The 21,985-nt window shown below is 41.9% G+C and overlaps 6 protein-coding genes across 11 annotated transcripts; 3 read left to right on the top strand and 3 right to left on the bottom strand.

Annotated features, from left to right (window-relative positions):
• Positions 1-57: 57 nt before the first annotated feature.
• On the top strand, positions 58-1,307 carry LOC6612102 (probable protein arginine N-methyltransferase 6). Its single transcript, XM_002036583.2, has 2 exons — positions 58-171; positions 228-1,307. Exons 1-2 carry the CDS (start codon positions 133-135, stop codon positions 1,212-1,214), a joined length of 1,026 nt encoding a protein of 341 aa, XP_002036619.1. The 5' UTR covers positions 58-132; the 3' UTR covers positions 1,215-1,307.
• LOC6612101 (nuclear pore complex protein Nup154) lies at positions 1,248-6,302 on the bottom strand. Its single transcript, XM_002036582.2, has 12 exons — positions 6,066-6,302; positions 5,840-6,002; positions 5,282-5,775; positions 5,049-5,221; positions 4,010-4,980; positions 3,709-3,948; positions 3,481-3,645; positions 2,876-3,422; positions 2,287-2,812; positions 1,755-2,221; positions 1,567-1,689; positions 1,248-1,503 (listed from the first exon to the last, which is right to left on the bottom strand). Exons 1-12 carry the CDS (start codon positions 6,162-6,164, stop codon positions 1,371-1,373), a joined length of 4,101 nt encoding a protein of 1,366 aa, XP_002036618.1. The 5' UTR covers positions 6,165-6,302; the 3' UTR covers positions 1,248-1,370.
• A 701-nt stretch (positions 6,303-7,003) lies between these two features.
• On the top strand, positions 7,004-8,282 carry LOC6612100 (60S ribosomal protein L9). Its single transcript, XM_002036581.2, has 3 exons — positions 7,004-7,119; positions 7,372-7,622; positions 7,882-8,282. Exons 2-3 carry the CDS (start codon positions 7,382-7,384, stop codon positions 8,211-8,213), a joined length of 573 nt encoding a protein of 190 aa, XP_002036617.1. The 5' UTR covers positions 7,004-7,119; positions 7,372-7,381; the 3' UTR covers positions 8,214-8,282.
• Positions 8,283-8,360: 78 nt separating this feature from the next.
• On the bottom strand, positions 8,361-9,224 carry LOC6612099 (C-type lectin 37Db). The gene is made up of 2 exons (XM_002036580.2): positions 8,895-9,224; positions 8,361-8,839 (listed from the first exon to the last, which is right to left on the bottom strand). The coding sequence occupies exons 1-2, from the start codon at positions 9,024-9,026 to the stop codon at positions 8,432-8,434; spliced, it is 540 nt and encodes a 179-aa protein (XP_002036616.2). The 5' UTR covers positions 9,027-9,224; the 3' UTR covers positions 8,361-8,431.
• Positions 9,225-9,726: 502 nt separating this feature from the next.
• On the top strand, positions 9,727-13,551 carry LOC6612098 (protein aubergine). Its single transcript, XM_002036579.2, has 9 exons — positions 9,727-9,889; positions 10,524-10,641; positions 10,733-11,226; positions 11,286-11,478; positions 11,539-11,666; positions 11,721-11,875; positions 11,943-12,329; positions 12,383-12,493; positions 12,549-13,551. Exons 1-9 carry the CDS (start codon positions 9,791-9,793, stop codon positions 13,447-13,449), a joined length of 2,586 nt encoding a protein of 861 aa, XP_002036615.1. The 5' UTR covers positions 9,727-9,790; the 3' UTR covers positions 13,450-13,551.
• Positions 13,552-13,656: 105 nt separating this feature from the next.
• LOC6612097 (tubulin polyglutamylase TTLL4) lies at positions 13,657-21,969 on the bottom strand. 6 transcript variants are annotated; one of them, XM_032727674.1, is made up of 13 exons: positions 21,786-21,968; positions 21,502-21,720; positions 20,593-21,280; positions 19,511-20,319; positions 19,093-19,443; positions 18,682-19,039; positions 18,482-18,606; positions 17,968-18,407; positions 17,727-17,897; positions 17,381-17,659; positions 16,487-16,556; positions 13,955-14,045; positions 13,657-13,884 (listed from the first exon to the last, which is right to left on the bottom strand). In XM_032727674.1, exons 3-12 carry the CDS (start codon positions 21,189-21,191, stop codon positions 14,032-14,034), a joined length of 3,216 nt encoding a protein of 1,071 aa, XP_032583565.1. In that variant the 5' UTR covers positions 21,192-21,280; positions 21,502-21,720; positions 21,786-21,968; the 3' UTR covers positions 13,657-13,884; positions 13,955-14,031. The 6 variants fall into 6 exon arrangements, with proteins under 6 accessions (XP_032583565.1, XP_032583566.1, XP_032583563.1 ...); XM_032727675.1 differs by lacking the exon at positions 16,487-16,556 and having other exon boundaries at positions 21,786-21,967; XM_032727672.1 differs by lacking the exons at positions 13,657-13,884; positions 13,955-14,045 and adding an exon at positions 14,595-15,545 and having other exon boundaries at positions 21,786-21,969.
• Positions 21,970-21,985: the final 16 nt, after the last annotated feature.

Below are 21,985 nucleotides of genomic sequence, written 5' to 3'. Positions count from 1 at the left end.
CTGAAATCTAGAAGCATTTATCGATATATCAATACTATTATAGTTGATTTACACACCTCTATTTAGCACGTTGTTTTGAAAAATTCACTTGATGCGTTAATGTTAATGTGTTGATAACTGCAACTTTAAATCATGGCGAACGCTTATTTCGATGAGTATGAAAACTTGGAGGTAAATAATATTATAAAACATGTTCTGGAACTGTACTCATAGTGACCAAACTGCAGATCCACGAGCTCATGCTGAAGGATCGTCCTCGGCAAGAAGCCTACTACAATGCGATATTGGGGAATAAGGATCTGTTCAAGGACAAGATCGTAATGGATGTTGGTGCCGGCACGGGGATTCTGTCCGCCTTTTGTGCGAAAGCCGGCGCCCGTTTGGTCTACGCCGTAGAGGCATCCAATGTGGCCACCAAAGTTGCCCTCGATTTGATTGAGGATAACGGCCTGACGAACGTGGTGAAGGTGATCCAATCACGTGTTGAGGAATTCGTACTGCCTGCCGAGGCGGAAAAGGTGGACATCATTGTGTCCGAGTGGATGGGCTTCTACTTGCTACACGAGGGCATGTTGGACTCTGTTCTCCTGGCCCGGGACAAGTTCCTCAAGGAGGGCGGACTCCTGTTCCCCAGCGAGTGCACCATTTTCGTGGCGCCCTGCTCGGTACCATCGCTCTTCGATGATTGGCACAACGTGGACGGCATCAAAATGGACACGTTTGCCAGAAAACTCAGAACCCAAAAGTCATCCAGGCCGGAGATTACACATCTAAATCCGCAAGATCTTCTGCACGAGGGCGTCGTCTTTCACTGGATGAATCTGCTGGATGTGGAGGCCAGCGATTTGGACAGCATTCAGTTCAAGGAGGTTATAACAGCCCAGAAGGCGGGCAATCACCAGGGCTTCTGCATTTGGTTCGATGTACGGTTTCCTGGCGAAGAATTTGTTCTAAGCACATCGCCGCTCTCCCCGCCAACGCACTGGAAGCAGTGTGTAGTCGTCCTGCCCGAGGAATCCTGCGAAAATCTGGAGGAGAAGTCACCCATTGCATTTCAAATCACAATGAAGCGCAGTGCTGCCGATATGCGTAAATACAATCTGGAGGTGGATTTGCTAGACCCCAACACAGAGGAGCATCCAGTGCCTTGCTCCTGCCATATGACGAAGTGCATTCTGACGGAAGCTCATCTAAAAATGATGGACACCTCATGAGTTACATGCCATCTCGGAATCCGAACAACGATCTGTGGGGAAATCAATTTATTTAACATGTTTAATACAAATACAATATATATCTCAGTCAAACTTAACGTCTAGTCCAGCACTTTCAAAAATGTAATTAAAATAACTTTACGCAGGGCGCCGGCTTCAAATCAACAACCGCTGCAGCCGACTCTGAAGTTCCTTGAGTGAATGTTGAAGACGATTAGTGTCGGGCTTTTGATAGCAAATATTCAGGCAGCCGGCCACTATGTCTTGAGCCTTGCCAACAATTCGTCGTCTGCAAGTCAAATGTGAGTGTAAGTAAATCGAATCGGCTTGCATTATAGGTCACTGCACTTACTTTGAACGGTACCAAATAGATTGTGAGTTGTCTGCCAGAAGCGAAACCACTCGTATGACGGATTGTATTAAATGCCACTCATTACCTTCGTTGGCCCACACTCGTTCGTTCATTGAAATCATTCTAAAAGTTTTTAGAAGTTTAGCCTTGAAACAATTTTATTCCTGCGAAAACCCTTCAATACGTACCTCGAATAGTATTCCAGGAGCAGTTCAATGTCCAGATTCATGCTCACCAGTTTTTCTGGCACTATACCCCCGGGCAATCGCAGTTGGCAGGCCTTAACTTCCAGTTCCCGTATGAGAAAGGCGAACGGAAAGCAAACTCCAGACTCGCCGTACTCCTTTACCAAGATTTCGATTTTCGTGAATAACCTATTGCTGCGCTCACTAGTTGTGCCCGGCTTATCCACAACGCTGTTGATAATGTTGCCCCAAACGGACTCGATCAGTAGGGGGTCGTTGTGATGCGAGCAGTTGAGTATGGACAATTGGCACTCCCAGAGGTCGTAGGGCTCCGCAAAGTGCTGATAAAGCTGAGTTATATCGTACAACGCATAGTTTAGTTCCTTAACAGCCGTAGCGGCATTCAGCTGATCTCTAGCCAGCTCTGTCATTGCGGCAAGCACTGTTTTTTGAACTCGTGCGATGTCCAGCTGAATTTTGAAATTATGTTATTAAATATAGGTCACCACATCTTTCCAAAGATCTTATAAAGTACCTTATCCTCCAGCTCTTTCAGGAATATTCCATTGTTTAGTGAAGAGCCAACGTTACCATTTCGCATACACATAACAGCACGCACCAAGTACTCAATGCGCTGCTCCAGATTTATGTTATCACTGCGTGTCATAGCCAAATTGTCCAATATATGGGCTGCCTGGGAATGATGGCCATTCTTTTCGTAGTACTTCCACAGCAAATCGATAAGAACGACATTATCCACGTTTTGCGACACACTGCGCCGCAAGAACTCTCCTAACGACGGCTCGACCACGTCTAAAAGCTCTTTGAGCATGTCGTGGGCCAGCAGCCATTCGTAGAGTGTTATATGAATGAGCGGGTCTTTCACCTTCAGGGTCTGGGCCACTATTTTTGGAATCCTTTGCGTAGCACCGTTTTTCGCATCGGATGCTTTAGCCATACCATTAAGTAGATTTATCGATTTATCCTGAACGTGCGACTTGTTGCATACTCTCTGGTAGATATGGTCCAGCATAAGTTGCACTTCCTTGTAGTAGGCCATCCTAAGAAGGGGAAATATTTACTTTTTCCAAAAAAAAAAAAGAAGAAACCTCTAAAGAACTTACCTTGTAGCAAAGCAAGTGTAACCCTCGCGATCTTCGGCGGGTTCCCCATTTTTATAGTAATGAACACCAACCTCCTCTGGATCACTTTTTGAGGCACAAACAGCCGAAAGCTCGATCACTCCCTCAAAGAAGTCAGCCGATATGAATTGCTGGCAAATACTATGCAGTGGCAATGTGGGAGCAGCTTCCTTGCACATATGCAGGGTGGTTCGCAGCATATGTTCCTTTTCGCTGGCCGAAGTGCAATTCTTTGCATTCATCAACAACTCGGTGGCCTTGTAGGTCACGTCATCCTCATGCCTGTATAGGTTGGGGCAGTTCTCACGTAAGTTCTTGGACACATCGGATACCCCCGCCGCGTCCTTCAGATACAGATTGATCAGCGAGATGATCAAGAATGCGCAGACCTCGGAACGTGTAATCAGAAGATCCCGGAAGGTGGAGCATGTCAACAACTTCTGATGCTCCGGACTGAGTTGCACGCATATCAGTTGGAAGGAATGCGAATTTAGAATGTTCCACAGGGATATAACCTCACAGGCATGTTCTAGAAACGACGGTAGATAAGTTCAAGCTTTATGATTTAATATCCGAACTTTACTTACTGACAAATAGGTTGAGAGCGGAAAGCGAACGTGTTTCCTCTACTTGAGCCTGCTCGGACAATACCCGTTGCTCAGGAATTGGCAGTAAAGTGTTGCCCATCATGATGGTGTTATATGAATTGGTTCTATCCAAATGGTTATCAAATGACACTCGAGTAGTAGTCGCTGGAACAATTGTATAATTAAAAACTAAGTACCTAAACTTGCTTTTAAAAGTTTTCGACTTACAGGAAATGTCGTGCACAGAATGCACCTCCAGAAAGCTGCGCAGGGAACGCAGATCGGATAGCAAGAGGGCACAATCACTCTGACTTAGATTGGAGCAAAACTGCTCATTTACACAGCGCATTTGCCAAACAGAATGCAGCATGCGGGAGACATACATGTAAAGTCCGTCGTGTTTGGCCGAGAAAACGATTGGTGAGTTCTCGTTACTAACCGCCGCCTGTGGTGGCTGCATATTTCCAACTTATAAATATAAAAAAATATATGTGTTTATTTTTTCGCAATCTGGAAGGGCTTAACTCACTTGGACTTATGGGCTGATTGAACTGCGATGCAGGAAAACCAACTGGACTATTTGCCACGCTATTTGGCATTGGCGTGGACATAAACATAGGTTGACGCTCCCTAACATTCGTCGTATTCGGACCCAGTGTTTGATTAGCCATATTGCGGTTGCTGGCGTTGAGGAACTTTTGATGCTGATAGCATGGCTCTCCACCGTACAGCATAAAAGCCTGAGCGGCCCACAAAGCAATATTACTGCCACGATAAGTATCCGATGTGGCCAGCAGCAGAGCCGTGACACATGCCTCTCGCTGATTCTGCGACTGGAAGAACATCTTCACTTCCTCGTGATGTGGGCCATTGCACGACATAAGGATCTGGCGCAGTACGTCCACCATTTTAAGCACCTCTATGATATGTGTGCCTTGGTTGGTGAGCAGGGCTACTTTGCGGGAGTGTCGGGCACTGTTTAGGGGTGACTTCCGCAGTGGCGACGACGGTTCATACACCTCAGCCAATCCCCAGACAACTCCATCCAGGCTCTCCAGAGCCGTCGACTCCACCAGGTAGGTAAAGTTAACCGATGGGGCAGAGCTGAGCGACCAGAGCAGATCCTGCTCATGCTGTTGCGTTGTGATCATCAACATGGTTCCCTCCGTGTAGTGAGCGGCATGCACCTGCTTGGGCTTGTTGGTGGTGGCATTTGGGGTGTAGCCGGGCGGTAGACGCACGTGGAGCAGATAAAGTCCATTGGGAGCCTCGGCATTTGGCGACAGTGGTGACTGAACTGCTGGCTGACCAAGTCCTGTATTCTCACCTGGACTGCAAGGAACCGCGGGACCAAATTGTTGCTTCACATTTAGCGACGTTGTGGAGAAAAAGAGCCGCACACCACACTGAGTAACGGCCACAAGATGTAGTTTGCCGGCATCGTCGGCGCTCAGAGGGCAGATGGCTTTCACACGTTTAAAAATGGACGGGTCCACAGTCCTAAAGTTTATATAATGGGTAATTATTAGCCATACAACAGTTAAATTCTTTGCGAAACTAGCACTTACGTGATCAGACTAACTGCTTGATTCGTAATATCGTTCTGGGTGATCCGACCAAGTCTTCGAGCTGTCGTGTAACTCGTACTTATGTCCCAAGCCTCAATGGCACCTTTTTCCGTAAGGACATAGAGAAGCTTGCGACTGTTATCGATCTCAATGTGTTCGATTGGATCTACTTCCTGCAAACAAATCGCGCTAAATAGTTACGGACATTTTTTAATATAAAAAACAATAGTTACCGAAAAGACCTTCAGAAAACTGGGAACCATATAGGAGACCAGTCCTTGGGAGAGATTTATCTTTTTGCATCGCTTGCCAAACCAACTGGACTCGGCCTGGTAGTAAACTTCATACAGGCAGCCATCGCGACCGCCCAAAAAGATGCGGCCGTCGTCCGTTCCTTTGATGACGCTGATGGACACGTTGTCGGTGGCAATCACAAAGACTGGCCGGTTCATCAGCTGCATTTCGTTGTACGAGCCCTCACCAAATGTCACGCCCAGGACAATGACCTCAATGGGCGTAGTGAGGAGCAGGAGGTACTTGACGTCCTGCACAAAGACGCCGGGTTTTGGTTTCACCAGGCCAACGCTTACGATCAGATGGCTCAGGCCGTCGTAGTACGCCACATCTCTCGTCTGATTGAACGTCCAGATGTAGATTTCTGAATCGATAGTTAGCCAGGCACGTCCGATTTCCGGAAAGAGGCCCATGGTACAGTGGCATTTTATGTCTGCAACGGGTAGGATCGGAGATTGGAACGGATAATTCTATGGGCTGATGCCCAGGATACGTACGTTTAAAGTGCTCCAGAATCTCGTTGGGAATAGCCGACTTGGTCACCGTTCGCATTTGTTGTAGGTTATGTGTTCCATCCGATTTCAAAAACGAAAGGGTCTGGTAATCGTAGTCATTGAGTCCGCTCATCGTGGCCCGCCCATGCTGGCTAACGCCGGTCAGCTAGAAAGAACGTATCATTAGACATGGAGGAGAAGCTGGTTAACATCCGTATCCAGTGCATACTTCCAGCAGACCCGGCTTATTTCTCTCCAGATTGTAATGCCATTCCAGCATACTGGTCGCCGTCGTGAAAAAGTCTAGCTGTGCTTGCGGAAGAGTCATCGTGCTGATAACTGTGCTGGGGCGGGCTAACTCGGGTGCAATGCTAACTTAAAATGCTGCCACTGTTTTGATATAAAACTACAAACAAATCTGCAGATTTGGCCGACTGATGCTTAATATACCCACGCTCCCGCCATATGCTAAGTGTTACCAGATAATCTCACTTTCTCTGTATTCTTTTGGTATGTTTCGGTTTGGCGGGGTATTACGAAATCGTCTGTCACAAGAAACATTTGAAAACATGCATGTAAGTAATATTTTTATTATAATTTCTTTTACTTCTTATGCACGTTGCACGATAAGATCGCGTATATTGATAAAGAGACAATAAAACTTTATTAGAACATTTAATTTTCAACCATCGCAACGGTTAGTAGGGATATTCAGTGGCTTTTAGGAAACGTTGATAATTTTATATAAACAGTAACTGAGCTAATTCAAGTATAATAAAAAAGGTCATACCAATTCCCAAAAATATTTAGAATATAAAAAGATTTGAATAAAAAGAAAAACACTATGTTGAGCGCAACAGGTGTGTTATTCTCTAAAATCGGCTAAAACACAAACTACTGATTAAATTCATCATTTCGTTGCTTTGCCAATGGATTTTATAGCCGCTTTCCCAAAATTGACTTGATTTTAGCCTTCTTTTCAAATAAAACTTAATAAATAAACAAGACTACTGTAACTCAACACAGAAACTGCCGCGCTTAACAGCACAATGCAAGACGTTAACAGCACACCAACGGCACATGGCGCGCAAAATTTAGCTCATTTTGTGCGCCTCACACAGCCACATTAAATTTCCCTTCTTTTCTTTTCCCCGTTTCCGGTGAGTAGTGTGTTCCGCGTTATATTTTTATTGAAATTTTAACCCAAAATATCTCCAAAACCACCCCTTTCAGCGAGGAGTCCATCCAGAATTTGTGTCATACAAACGAGGGACTAACGGAGCGTAAGTTTTGTGTGAAAAGGCGTCCCAAAACATCGTATCGAGTGATCCACTGAAACGGCTATTGGCGTGTGGCACTGAAGAGCCGCCGTTTTTCCATTTCCGCTGGGATGGATGATCCATAAACAAATTGAAAAACAATATGCATCGAATGTTTTACTAGCCCGATGTGAACTCTGCGATTCGGTGTTTGGAATGCTCTGTGACAAGCACTTGTAGCCTTGCTAAACTAATAACTAATGTTTTTGCCGACAGTGTCATCAAGATGCGTACCATCAATTCCAACCAGTGCGTGAAGATCCCCAAGGATATCAAGGCCTCGGTGAAGGCCCGTGTGGTGACCATCACCGGCACCCGCGGCACCCTGAAGCGCAGCTTCAAGCACTTGGCTCTGGACATGTACATGCCCGACAAGCGCACCCTGAAGGTGGAGAAGTGGTTCGGAACCAAGAAGGAGTTGGCCGCCGTTCGTACCGTCTGCAGTCACATCGAGAACATGATCAAGGGTGCGTACTGCTAGGGTAAACACAACAGGAACACTTCATAGCCAGGTCTTTCATTTGTCAACCACACGGGAATTTAATAATAATAACTAAGTTACTAAATTCCATTCATACATATCCATTTTCTTACAAATTGCTTTAAAATGCTAGATAGTTAGTGAATATTTTCAGTGTGTGTTGGACAAATAGATTTGGCATTAGGTTCCTAAAGACATTTGCATTCTAAGTACCATACAATTAATTGAAATTTCTCTCTCACCAGGAGTCACGTTTGGATTCCAGTACAAGATGCGTGCTGTGTACGCCCATTTCCCCATCAACTGTGTCACCTCCGAGAACAACACGGTCATTGAGATCCGTAACTTCTTGGGCGAGAAGTACATCCGTCGTGTGGAGATGGCTCCTGGCGTCACAGTGGTCAACTCCACTGCCCAGAAGGACGAGCTTATCGTGGAGGGAAACGATATTGAGTCTGTCTCCGGATCTGCCGCCCTCATCCAGCAGTCCACGACCGTCAAGAACAAGGATATCCGTAAGTTCCTTGACGGTCTGTACGTGTCCGAGAAGACGACCGTTGTGAAGCTAGAGTCTTAGACTTTTAGAATGCGTTTCAACCTAAAATGTTAATAAAAAAAACCAACGGCCGAAACTTTCAATAAGAAATTTAGTGTCTTTAAACTTTTGTAATATATCATAATGCTCAACAAAAAAAGTGATGAATGTGGTGATATTGGCTGAAAATTCGTAGGTAAGATTGTTATTTATTTATTTGCAAGGTTTCATAAGTTCATGATAACTTGAGTTGAAAAGCACTACAAAAGGACCTCTACGAAGATATCCCGCTTAAGGCAGAGGTATTCCTCCGCTGGTGTCCTCTGGCACACAAATGGAAACTGAACCTTGCACTCTATATCGTGGTACCCAAAGGCTCCATTGTAATTGGCGAATCCAACACAATCCTCTTCGGGAGAAGCGTTGTTCGGTTCCCGTGGTACCCAATTAAGGTACGGCACAGTTTCGCCGTTCCTGGCGAGTAGAAAGGTGCGCCGGTTACCCAAGCAATTGATGCCAGCCCAAACGGAATGATGCCAGCTTTGGGTGAAGGATAGCCCCATACTCTTTAGGAAGTTGGTTGTAAGGAGTTTGTCCTCTTGATTGTCGAGCACCATTAGTTCGGCACCAAGTTTTCGACAGCTTCGATCGGCAACATGCCAGTTGGTCTGAAATAATATTGTTGTGTCTAAATAAAATGCTTGTACGATGTATTGTACCCACCTCCTGCAAGGATACGTGGTAGCACTTGTTTCCGACTAGACTAAACGGCAACGGACACGTATGCGCATTGGCACATTCGAGAATCAGAGCTACGAGTAGGAAACCAAAAGACCCTTTGATGCACATGCTCATGTTTTAGGTCCAACTGTTATGACTGAATGCTAGCGACTTTTAAGCGCTCGGCAGAGACCGATTTTTTATTGCGAGCAGCAGGGAGTTAATATTTATTATGAGTTCATAACGTTATCTTAGGCAAATTAAGGGAATCAGTGCGAAAATGGCAACTATGTACAACGACTGCGAATTTATTACAAAATGTTCAAAGTCTGTTAATTTACTATGCCATCTGGACGAAGGAAAAAACGCCCCTTTTTTTAGTATTTATGTGTCGTTTTCCAGTTGTTTGCTAAAAGCTCTGCAAGTTTGTGCACAATCAATATAACATTTTGTTGTATTTAGTTTAATACAATATAATGACATACCGAAATAACGGCCGAATGTGAACTTGTCTACGCCACTGTACATTTAAATTGCACAAAGGAACATAAGAAAACGCTTATCATTTTAATATGAAAGATCTTTAAAAATAGTGGAATTATGGAATTACACCTGTCAAGCCTTAAAACGTTAAAATCAATAATTTCATGTTAATTTTGTTTTTGTTTTAAGCCTTGATATATAGAGAATATATAAATAAAGAGCAAGTATTTGCATCTAATAAGCTAGATCTTTGCAAATGTGTCCGAAAATTTGGAAATAATCGCTTTAAGTACGATCGATAACTTAAGGAATAAATCACATCCCTGGGCGTCTAAAAACTGTTCTGTTCTCTTATTCACTGAACGGCATTTGTGACGAGTAGGTCGTGAGAAAGTGCAACTGTAATTAGTGTAAAGATGAATTTACCACCAAACCCTGGAATTGCTCGTGGACGTGGACGTGGTCGTGGAAGAAAGCCCGATGAAGAGGCGAATCGCGGCTTGGCTCCTCTGCTGGTAGGCATTTTCATATTTTATTATTTCCATGTGGAAAATAAGCTTGGCCATGTCTTTTAATATGCATCCCATTTCGATGTCTATGTAAGATCAGCATGCTAATCACATGTATGTGAAAAGTTGCATATTTTATTAATGATTCATGAAGAAAACATGCATATGCACATTATATTTATATATACAATATACATACATAAGTGAATATTTAGAAATGAGTTATATATAAAAATATGCTAGTTCTTATTATTTGTTTGGTATTTCTTGGTTAAAAAAAATACATATGTACATGCATTTTACAAAAAATAAACCAAATAAGAACGAGGCCATTCAAGGTTATTCATAAATGTTATTCATAATTGTACGTACATTGCCTGTACATTACAAAACGGTATCATACTAGCTGTATATGTGAAGCATATGTAATGCAAACAGTGGCCGAAAAGAACTACAAAAATGTCTGTAACACGTTAAGTTGGAATAGCATGTACATCATTGTGCCATGATTTGTTAATAACATAGATTTCTAATATGCATGTGACAATAAAAACAAATACATACTTAATTAAATAATACTTTGTTACAAAATAAGTGTAATAAAATTAAGTAATAAATTATTTAACCAATTCATTCGCAGGGTCAGTCGTCGAACTCTTCCCACACGGAAAGGAATCAAGCATCCGGAGGCAATGGTGGTGGCGGTGATGCTCAAGTGGGTCCCCCGATGAGGGAGGTGCAAATTCCCAATTCCGAGGGTGAGTGGTTTTATTTGTTTTTCTTCAGCTCAAAGAAACTGTTGTTCTCCTCAATTTTTTTCAATGCGTTTTACGAATTAATTTAATTCAGGCGATCCGCGTGGCTCCGTGCGCGGCCGTAGGCTAATAACGGATCTGGTGTATTCACGTCCTCAAGGGATGACCAGCAAGAAAGGAGTGGTTGGCACTCATATTACCGTGCAGGCAAACTATTTTAAGTTATTAACGCGTCCAAACTGGACCATCTACCAGTACCGCGTCGATTTTACGCCCGATGTGGAGACTACACGAATGCGTCGGTCTCTTTTGTATGAACATAAAAGACTCCTGGGTGGTTATATCTTCGACGGAAGCAACCTGTTCTGCAACAATCAGTTCAAAGCTGTACAAGGTAGCCCCTATGTTTTGGAACTGGTGACGAAGAGTCGTGCTGGCGAAAACATTGAAATTAAGATCAAGGCTGTTGGATCTGTGGAATCTACGGATGACCAGCAGTTTAAGATCCTTAATCTCATAATGCGCAGGGCCATGGAGGGCTTAGACTTGAAGCTGGTCTCGCGCAACTACTTCGATCCTAGAGCTCAGGTTTGCCCTCTGCACTCACATTTATCCTCACTCTCACTTTGGTAATTTTAAAAAACTAGATTAATTTGGAGAATTTCCGCTTGCAACTATGGCCTGGCTATCAGACTTCGATTCGCCAGCACGAGAATGATATATTACTTTGTACCGAGATATGCCACAAGGTGATGCGAACTGAAACTTTGTACAATATTTTATCCGATGCTATTCGTGACAATGACGATTATCAAAGTGCATTTAAGCGTTCAGTAATGGGTGAGTATGATTATGGTTCTTTCAATTTTCGTATAGTCCAATTTAAATACTTCATAAAAGGTATGGTGATACTAACCGATTACAATAACAAAACCTATCGCATTGACGATGTTGACTTTGAATCGACGCCCTTGTGCAAATTTCAAACCAATGACGGTGAAATTTCGTACGTGGATTACTATAAGAAGGTAATATCCGAACCAAAAGCGTAATACATTTTCTATAAGAAAAATCTTTTTCAGCGATACAACATAACCATTCGCGACTTCAAGCAACCTCTGGTCATGTCTCGTCCGACAGATAAAAACATTCGTGGTGGCAATGACCAGCCCATAATGATCATTCCCGAGCTGGCACGGGCTACGGGAATGACGGACGCTATGCGCGCTGACTTTAGGTATGTTTTAATGGAATCTGTTGTGATCCAAAGGATGCTTTTAAATCACCGTTTTTATGATCGTCAGGATGTTGAGGGCCATGAATGAACATACCAGGAGCCCTCCAGATCGCCGCATCGAACGCCTGCGCATGTTCAACAATCGCTTAAAGTCGTGTGCACAGAGTGTAGAGACCCTTAAGTCCTGGAACATCGAGCTTGACAGCGCCTTGGTGGAGATTCCAGCCCGCGTGTTGCCACCGGAAAAAATAGTATTCGGCAACAAAATATTCGTATGCGACAATCGCGCCGATTGGACCCAGGAGTTTCGCAACTGTTCGATGTTTAGAAACGTGCACATCAATAGGTGGTACGTGATCACTCCGGCTCGAAATCTGCGCGAGACCCAGGAATTCGTGCAGATGTGCATCAGCATAGCCAGCAAAATGAAGATGAACATCGCCAAACCAATATAGTATGTATTACTAACTATGATAAATGCTTAATATAATTGGCCATTCCTTGCAGTGAGGAAATTCCGGATGACCGCAACGGCACTTACTCCCAAGCGATCGACAACGCCGCAGCTAACGATCCACAGATAGTGATGGTTGTCATCAGAACTCCGAATGAAGAGAAGTAATTAGGATTGCTAGATTAACCCCAACTAACTACTTTCCCTCGTATTCCACAGATATAGCTGCATTAAAAAACGCACGTGCGTGGACAGACCGGTGCCATCGCAGGTGGTGACACTAAAAGTCATCGCGCCTCGACAGCAAAAATCAGCTGGGCTGTCGTCGGTCGCCACGAAGGTGGTTATTCAGATGAACGCCAAATTGATGGGAGCTCCCTGGAAGATAGAGATCCCCCTCCGCGGTCTGATGACTGTTGGTTTCGATGTCTGCCATTCACCGAAGAACAAGAACAAGTCATATGGGGCTCTTGTTGCAACCATGGACCAGAAGGAGTCGTTCCGCTACTTCTCCACCGTAAACGAACACACGAAGGGCCAAGAGTTGTCCGAGCAGATGTCGCTAAACATGGCGTGCGCCCTGAGGTCGTATAAGGAGCAACACCGTTCTTTGCCAGAGCGCATTCTCTTCTTCCGCGACGGTGTTGGCGATGGTCAGCTCTACCAGGTGGTAAACACCGAGGTGAACACCCTAAAGAGCAGTCTCGACGAAATTTACAAAACAGCTGGCAAAAAGGAGGGCTGCCGCCTGACATTTATTATTGTATCCAAGCGCATTAATTCTCGCTACTTTACTGGGCATCGCAACCCAGTTCCGGGCACTGTAGTCGATGACGTTATTACCTTGCCAGAGCGCTACGACTTCTTCCTAGTGTCCCAGGCGGTTCGGATAGGAACAGTGTCGCCTACCAGCTACAACGTTATTTCTGACAACATGGGACTAGACGCCGATAAGCTGCAGATGCTCTCCTATAAGATGACCCATTTGTACTACAATTACTCCGGGACCATAAGGGTCCCCGCTGTCTGCCAGTACGCCCACAAACTGGCTTTCCTCGTAGCCGAAAGCATTAATCGCGCGCCTTCAGCAGGACTGCAGAATCAATTGTACTTTTTGTAAAACTATGACTTGCATTAAATGCGCTAACAATTTTACGATTTGATATATTGACATTTGAATTTAATAAAGGTATTGCACATTCATTGTTCTACCAATCTGAAATAATCTTTGTTTCTTTTAAATATGTAAATGTTTTTTGACTATAAAGTTCCGTTGCTGGAAAATGCATATTCGTATGAAAAGAGCTTAGTAAATAAGTTAACACAATTTACAATTAACACAATATACAATTTAATAATTCACTGCAACTTTTTCCAATGCACAATTACATATAAATTTCAATTGTTTCCGAACACGTGCAATGCTGTTTTAATCCTAATATTTCATTTCATAATGAATTCATAAATCAAAGTTGTTTTGTTGCGGACCAAACGGAGTGTTGATCAGTTGAAAAGATCCCTTCTAATGGAATTTCAACATTCACTCCATCAAAGTCTAATAAAAGAAGAGAGATTCTGTGTGAGTTCTTGCAGGAGGAAACGAACTTTAAAGAGGTTCGGCTCACCTGGTCATCGCCTTAAATGCAGCTGCTAGGACTCGACTTCATCTTTTATAGTATTTGGCGTCGCTAGGTTTGTTTCTTCATCGTTCGAGTCCTAAATTAAAAATTGAACAGTTAACGAAAATGTATACATAGATTGAAGGGGTAATTTTAAATAGAGAAAAGCGAATATAAAATACAATCGGATTTCCGAAGTTCTGATATCAATAATTGTCAACTACTATACAAAACGACCAATTGAAATAATAATTTAGACGCAAATTTCGGCCAGTGCATAGGATCACAGGCATGCATGACAAAAAGTGGCAAGCAAAGGGAAACTATATAGAATTAAAACAGTCGTAATAAAATTAGGTGTGCACCTAAGATTTTACAAGGGATACATATGTATATCACTTTGTAATCTTATGTATTACTTATAAATTATATAAAATACAAAATAATATCGGATTGATTTTTCTCTATTTGACAATTATGTACTACGTTTACACACTAAATTCAAATACATTTTTTAATTAAGAAATTATACTTATAGCAAGTTTATTAACTTGTTTATTTACATGTAAGTACTGTCCAATACAAAAATAGAAGAAATTCACGAAAACAACTTTTCTTTTTTTTTAATTAGATGAATTGATTTTGTACTTTTTAACATGTACTTACCCTTCGATATATAAAGTTAATCATAGTTTTTAAAAATATCTATTATATTTTATACTAAATTTGATGGATTAAGCTGATTCTAGCCAGCGATTCTTTACATGCTTAATGTGAAAACAGATTGTTTTGAGACTATTTATTTTATAGTTTTAGCAATTGCTAAGGCAACCTTGTTCAAGATGTCGTCTACAAATTTTCAGCAAATTTTCTGTTTCATTATTTTCACAAAATGTAATAAAAGAATCTTTACATTTGAATAGAAAACCTTACTACCCTTACTGGATTTTTACTGTATTGATAAAAATCACTTTTTTAAATTAAATAAATAATAATAAATAATTTTCAAAAGTTTTCGAAGAACACCCGAACTATTATTATTAGCCTTTTAAGAACTTGGCGTTTAGTTCTTTGGATACCCACTGCAGACAGTCCACTCATCAGATTATTTAATCCTTGACCATAATCCATTTAATATAGTCAATAAAAAGGATATTTTTGTTTTTCTTTATAAGGTAAACCGCGATTTTACTGGATTTTATTAATATTTCACTTTGTAAACACCTCATTTATTGTTGATTTAAATAATTGGCAGTTCACTATAATTAATCAATAACAACATATTTACTGATTACTAAGAACTATATATTAAGTTCAGTATTAGCAATAACACTAGTCCAATCTATTATAAAAAAAGATCACAATTTAGTTACGAATTATGCAATTTTGGTAATGTCCCAACAGGGTACATTTTGATTTAAGTATTTGAATAGCCTATTTACAAGTACATCTGAATTTATTAATATTAAATATCAAATATATACATGTGTTATTAAGACTAAGGTAATTGCACTAACAATAACAATAATGACTACCAATAATACGATGGCAGCGACTGTCACTTTAAAATCCATCTCATAAACTTGATGAAGTAATCCTGCAAATTTACAATTACAGCAAAACAAATTGATTTAATTGCATCAACAATTCGACAATAAAAAACTCGTTTAACTCTTTATAAATTGAAAAGAAAAGGATTACATTGACATGATTTGCAAGGTATCGAAATGTGGGAAAGTTTTTTGATAAATACAAATAATACACGAGTATTGAGTTGTTTTTCTGCAGCAGCAATGTACAAATGTTGGATTTCCAAAAGTGATCGTGATTTCCACTAAATGAGTGATGGTTCAAGATGGCAAATCATTTAGAAAATGCGCAGTGTATCTTTGACTTTTCGAAAGCTAACATTGCAGGTATACTTAAATAATAAGAATGTTTAATGCCTGATATCGTTTTTTAAAATAAATATTTTTTTTAGGTTTTACAGTAATGTTTATGTTTTTAAATGTTCTATCAAAAATACTTTTATTTTTTAAACTTGAGCTATTTTGTATTTTTTATATTTTATAAACTGGGCAACTCAAAAAATGGTAACAAAGGAATATTTAAAATGTTTTTCTCTGCATATTAGTGTTGAACGATAAATTTCTAACTATACGTTTTTCGCTAGATGGAAAGAAAAAACATATTTTGCATTACCAATCAATATTAACGAAGGTATAAGCATTTTTATATATTATTTTCGTGAGTTAACTATTGGTCAAATGAGTTCGAAATAAAGGTAAGAAGTCCGTGGAATTATTAACCGTATAATATAATAGTTATATGGAAATTTTCTTCGAAATACACTACATTCGCTATGGATTTAAATCTTCAGGCGCAGTTTTCTTTGCGATGGTCCGGTTTGGAAAATTTGCATAAATATGTTTATTAGAATGTTTTTTTTTTTTTTTTTTGTGAAAGATTTGAGGTCGGCGCGTTGGAAAAGCTAGTTATGGAGAGCCGATTGAGGTATATTACCATTTAAAGACCCACCTGACGCTGGAAGAATGTCTTGTTCTGGACTCAGGTGTAAGGAATATTCAGTGTGATCACCTTCAATATACTTCATATACGCAGAGACATAAAAAGAAATTATAGTGATGGTAACGTCGAACAGAAAAACACAAACAAGAAGGCAACGCAATGCAATGAAATACATATGAATTCGGTGAGCAGTTTCGGTTTAAAGTTATTGCTATAGGAACATTTCAATTACATAGAACATCTGGATTTAGAACTATAAGCATATGGGGCCTGTCGGCAAAAGAGAACATCACTATTTGACCATCCCTCTACTTGTAATTTAATTTAAGCTTCGTTATTTACCTATGCATTACTGGTAAAGAAAACAAAAGATTTTTACGTTATGGTAGTTAACCGGTAGAGATGACAAATACACTTTGTTGTCCTGGATATATTTTAAATAAAGACAGTACAAATATTATAGCAAGCTTACTGGTTTTCATCTATCTACTAATATTCGAGATTTTATTTTACGATGACTCTGCGTGGTCAACAGATAAGACTTACTATGGCAAAGAGCGCGGCACCGCCAAAAGAACGATTGTATAAATCTCCAACAGCCCTCAAAATTTAACAAAAGTAGTCGAGAATTTATGAGTATTTTAACTGATTTTTAGAACAGTATTTTTGTGTACAAAATAATTAAAACGTGGACAAATACTTAGTGTATGTATAGAATACAGTGCAATATGCACTTGCTTTCACAAATTAGGTATATTATAAACAAAATAGGATAATAACTTAAGATACTTGTAGTATTATTAAAAAAATATCCCGACCTACATATTTGTTTTGTATAGGTTACGATTCATTTAAATGGGTCTTGTGAAAAGCTTCTGCACTATTGATGAATAAAGATCTCACCTTTTTGGCTGGAGGTGTTGGGACTTGAAGATGATATTTGTTTTGACAATAATCGCGCAACAACGCTATCCCTTCTGTGCGATTGTTAGCGTAGCGCGATTCCCAGGCATCCAAAAGGCGATTGTAATACCGCGGAGTGTCGTTGTATTTAAGGTACTTATGGGTTTGATCTGTTGGAAAGATGCGCTCCAGCGGTGCACATCGCGCTAGTTCATCCTCGGCTATGATAAGGCACCTCACATCATCGGGGGTCAGATTATTCAGGATCGCATCCACATACTGTTGTATTAAATGTTATAGTGTGATTAGCAACAAATCCATTAGGAGTATCAAATTTAAGCCGTACCTCATTCCGGTCTTCCATAGACTTTCGGGTAAATGTGTTGTGTTTGATCTTTTCCTCGCGCGACAAATAGTTAATGTAAAGCCGCTTGTCGTAGCACATTTGTGTGCCCGGGGGAAAGGAAAATTCTGCTGCCAGTTCTTTTTGCTTATCCAGCGATAGTTTTGGAGGTACCTTAAAATATGTATCATATCATATATATAATTATACGTTCTAAATTCATTTGTAAAATGCCACCACTTACGTTGTACAGCGCTGTATTAAGAACGCCCTGCACTAAAGGCGCTTTGACATGAGCATCTAGGGGCAGTTCCGAGTGTAAACTGGGCGAAATATTGACTTCCAACAGCCAAGGAACCAGATCAGAGTCCAGAATAACATCGAAGCCGAATAGCTCGAAGCAGCTGTACTTTGATTCAACATTTGCTCTAATCATGCTATTAATGCCATTCTCGCCAGCAAGAATTGTCCGAAGCACCAAACTCCTCAGCGCCTCCCACAGACAGTCGGTACGCACTCCACGATTCGCCAAATACGTCCACAGCGACTTGATAGTCCACTTGTGTCCGTGGCAGGCATTGACGTCTTCGTTCTTCGAATAGTTCGAGGAAAACTTATTGATGCTATAGTTGGTCAAATGCATACACCGGTCATTCAAAGTGTCCGTTTTAGCGCTGTACTTCACTGAACATACATAGAGTATAGTTTCCTATGGGTTAATATACGGCTCACTCGATTTAAGATATATATTCACTTACCTGAAGCGAACCGTGCCAATCCGTTGTGGTACATGAACACTCGCAAGGGATTCACTGATGTAACCAAGACATACAGACGCAGGTCAAATTTACTACCATTTATTAGAAGCGGTCGCTCTATATACCTATGTAAAATAAATTTGAAATATTTTAATGCTAAATTATGTTTCCGAAGCTTTCGATCCTTAGATACTACATACTTTTGTACGATAAGAGGCCTTCTCTTGGGTATCTGGCCCCATCGGTTGATAACCCTGATGCCAGCACCCCGAGCACTAGCTGGTGGCTTTATAATCCACTTAGTATTTCGCTGGGCATATTTCGGCCAGTGCCGGCGCAGGGCTCCCAGATCATTGGGAATAATGTATGTGCGTGGCATGAACCCGAATTCCTTGTTGCTGTGCTTACCCATCTGCCTCTGCAGATTCTTCCAGCACGAATCCTTTCGCCCGATGCGAAATGAACCGGGCAAGTGATTGATTTTCTGATACGAACGAATTGCCTTAAAACACGGTGACTTTAAATGCTTGCCCCATACGCCCATCCAGTCGTTGGTTTCTACTTGCGAAAATACATATTAATTGCTTTCTGATTATTATGTAGAAACTCACTCTTTAGCATTCGCATTCCGCTGTTGGCCAGAATCAAGCGAACTACCTTTGGCATTATGTTTGTAATGCGCCACTTCAAAACCCGATGAAGATCCGGCGGCACGTGTGGACCTCTTTTTGTGTTCGACGAAAAAGACAAATAAGGGGGCACGTAGGGGAACAAACTGGGAACCAGAAGGGAATCCGGATTTTTCAGATCATCCTCCGACGACTGCGAAGACAAGAAGCTGGGCGTGCTTTGGGGCGATGAAAATCGATCCACAGAGTGTGTGAGCTTGAAGGCATGGGCACGATAACCGTCCTCAGTGTCTGACAAAACACTCGCCGTGTCGCTTTCGTCGAAATTTGATACTATTATTTGGTAAAACAATGAAGTAATAAATAAAAAACAATTAGGTCTTAGGTTAACTATTCTTACAATTGTCGAGATCATCATCTTCGTCGAAGTCGTCATTACGATCGAAGTCAATGGCACTGCGGTGGTCTTCCTGTTTGTGTTCCGGCTCCAGCAATAGGACCGTCTGTCTCTCGTCACCTGCACCCAGTGCCTTGGAGTTTTGCTGCTTTGCACTTAGCCGCTGGTTGCTGAACTGCTGCTTGCGGCCCAGCCGTGGACTCTGAGTGCTGTACAGCAGGACTCGGTGAACCGTGGGCATTGGCTTTTTGGTAGACACGGCCCCACCTTTGGCCCTTTTTGGCGTCATGGGCAACCGTGGCATGGGCTGATCCGTCGACTTACGCATAACCTTTAATTCATTATTGTTGTTATTAATCAGCGTGTCTCCGGAGCCATCCAGGACCGTCTTTTCGGTTATTCTGCAGTATCGCCGATGTACTCCGACCTGCTCCAGCCCATTGTCAATAACAACAACGGGGTCATAGCTATCTTTAATGTCCCTGTACTCATCTCCGCTTCCAGGGTCTCCCCAGCAATTGTCTAGGTAATCGGTTTTTAAATCATTGCTTGGGAGCTTCTCCTTTAGCACGTGCTTCTCATACTTTTGACCCTGCCAGGTCCTGTCCTCGGAATTGTCCCTTCGTCCATCGACTTCTCGCGAATCCCTGTGACTGGCGCCGGCCTTTTGGAATTTGCTCATTGGCATTTTGCGGCTATTGGCAGCGGCAAATGTTGGCTTGGACAGTTTCTCCGCTCCACGGTTGTAGAAGTACGAAAAATAGTGCTGATAGTGCTGGTTCGTCGTATGATACTGGACCGGGCGTTCCAAACTGAAAAACGAGAATGGAAAGCGGTTATTTACAACATGGTGAACAAAGGAATCTGTTTATTGTTTACACATCTATGTATGTTTAATGAGTGTCTGTGGGTATATAGTTATGTACTCGCAACTAGAGTGTTGTGTGGTATCTATCGGTAGTTTTCCAAATTGTAACTTTAAGACTCGAACACAACAACAACAAAATACGTGTGTGTGTGCGTGTACTGGAGGTATGTAGTTTCAACAAGCAGGACAATTAACAAAAAGGCATTTGCAAAATTACAGTATGTTATCCCAGGTCGGCTCTGGAGAGGGAGAATTGAGTGGCCGATATCGGTCCGGACTATTGTCCACATAATCGGTGGACACGCGTCCCCCTCGGTCTTTCCGTTTCTTTAGCTCCGCATCAAAGTACACGATGGATGGCTGCAACAACATCTGCTGCTGTTGCTCCTTGTCAGCGGCATATGACCTTGCCTGCTTGTACTTCCTATTGGAATGCAGATCCTCCGATCGCAGTATCGTCTGATAGACGTACTCGCAGCTCTTGTTGCCAGCTATCCGCTGACTGACCAACGATGGCTGGCCAAATGCATCGGTAAACAATGATGAGTCCGGTGCCGAATTGGCCGCCGATTGAAGGTAGCTCGATCTGGCCGTTTGCTTGGTGGGAATTCTCTTTGTCGGCAGATTATGGTTCTGGTTGGGCACTGAATTTTGATTCTGGTTCTGGCGATTGCCCCACGCTGGAGCGATCAGGTTGCAGTTATCGTAGCTATAGCAGCAAAACGTATTGTCCGCATTGCAGTAACGTGGCGAAGGGGCTCCATTGTTGTTCAGACTGTTGCTGGCTGGGATATGATAGCCGCTGTTGTTACGCATGTCAGATCCTGGTCACCCAGTCATATATTTGTTGAGGGGTACGTACTAAGCTCGATGTGATCTCTGACTCCGCTAACCCAAAAAAAGGCCTACAAACAGGTTTTAAATGCTGTGAATGATTTCTGATCGGATTTGGACGTAAGTTTACGGATGCGGTTTAATCATATCTGGTGGATAGATAGAGAGAAGCCAGTATGCATAGTATGCCAATCTGGCGGTGAATATACAATATAGATTAACCCCGCCATCCCCCTGGGCTACAACGAGCAGCTGCCACTCCGTAAACCAGGTCATATGTACAAAAACTTACTTGCCTCGCGATTTGTGACCTTTACTTTGTTGCTGCAGCTGGAAGGATTAACGGGCACGGAGCAGGATTACGGTGGCGGTGGTGGTGTCGTTACTCTACCCAAGCGCAGGACTCCCAAAATCTAGGTCACTGGCACTTGTCGTCAGCTAGCTCGGTGTGATTACATTGCCAGCACGAAAAATGCACCAGGTGTAAATGTATGTAAAATGGAGGCAAAAACTGAAATGCAAATCGATCACACATCCTTTATATTCATAATGCTTGCGGAGGCACAATATACCTACAATATAACTAATAGCAAATGCACAATTTTGTCTAATAAATATATTGGCTTATTTTTGGTAGCTTCCAGTTAAGCGTGTAATTCTTAAACGTTCACTAAAACTTTTCACAGCCTATGACAACAAAAAACTAAACTACTGTTTTATTGCTGAACAGAATATCCATGTGCACAGTTTGGAGATGGCAGCGTGAGCCTCTCAAA

This window comes from Drosophila sechellia, chromosome 2L (genome assembly GCF_004382195.2).
Source record: "Drosophila sechellia strain sech25 chromosome 2L, ASM438219v1, whole genome shotgun sequence".
NCBI lineage: Eukaryota > Metazoa > Arthropoda > Insecta > Diptera > Drosophilidae > Drosophila > Drosophila sechellia.
This window is presented reverse-complemented; position numbering and strand designations above follow the sequence as displayed.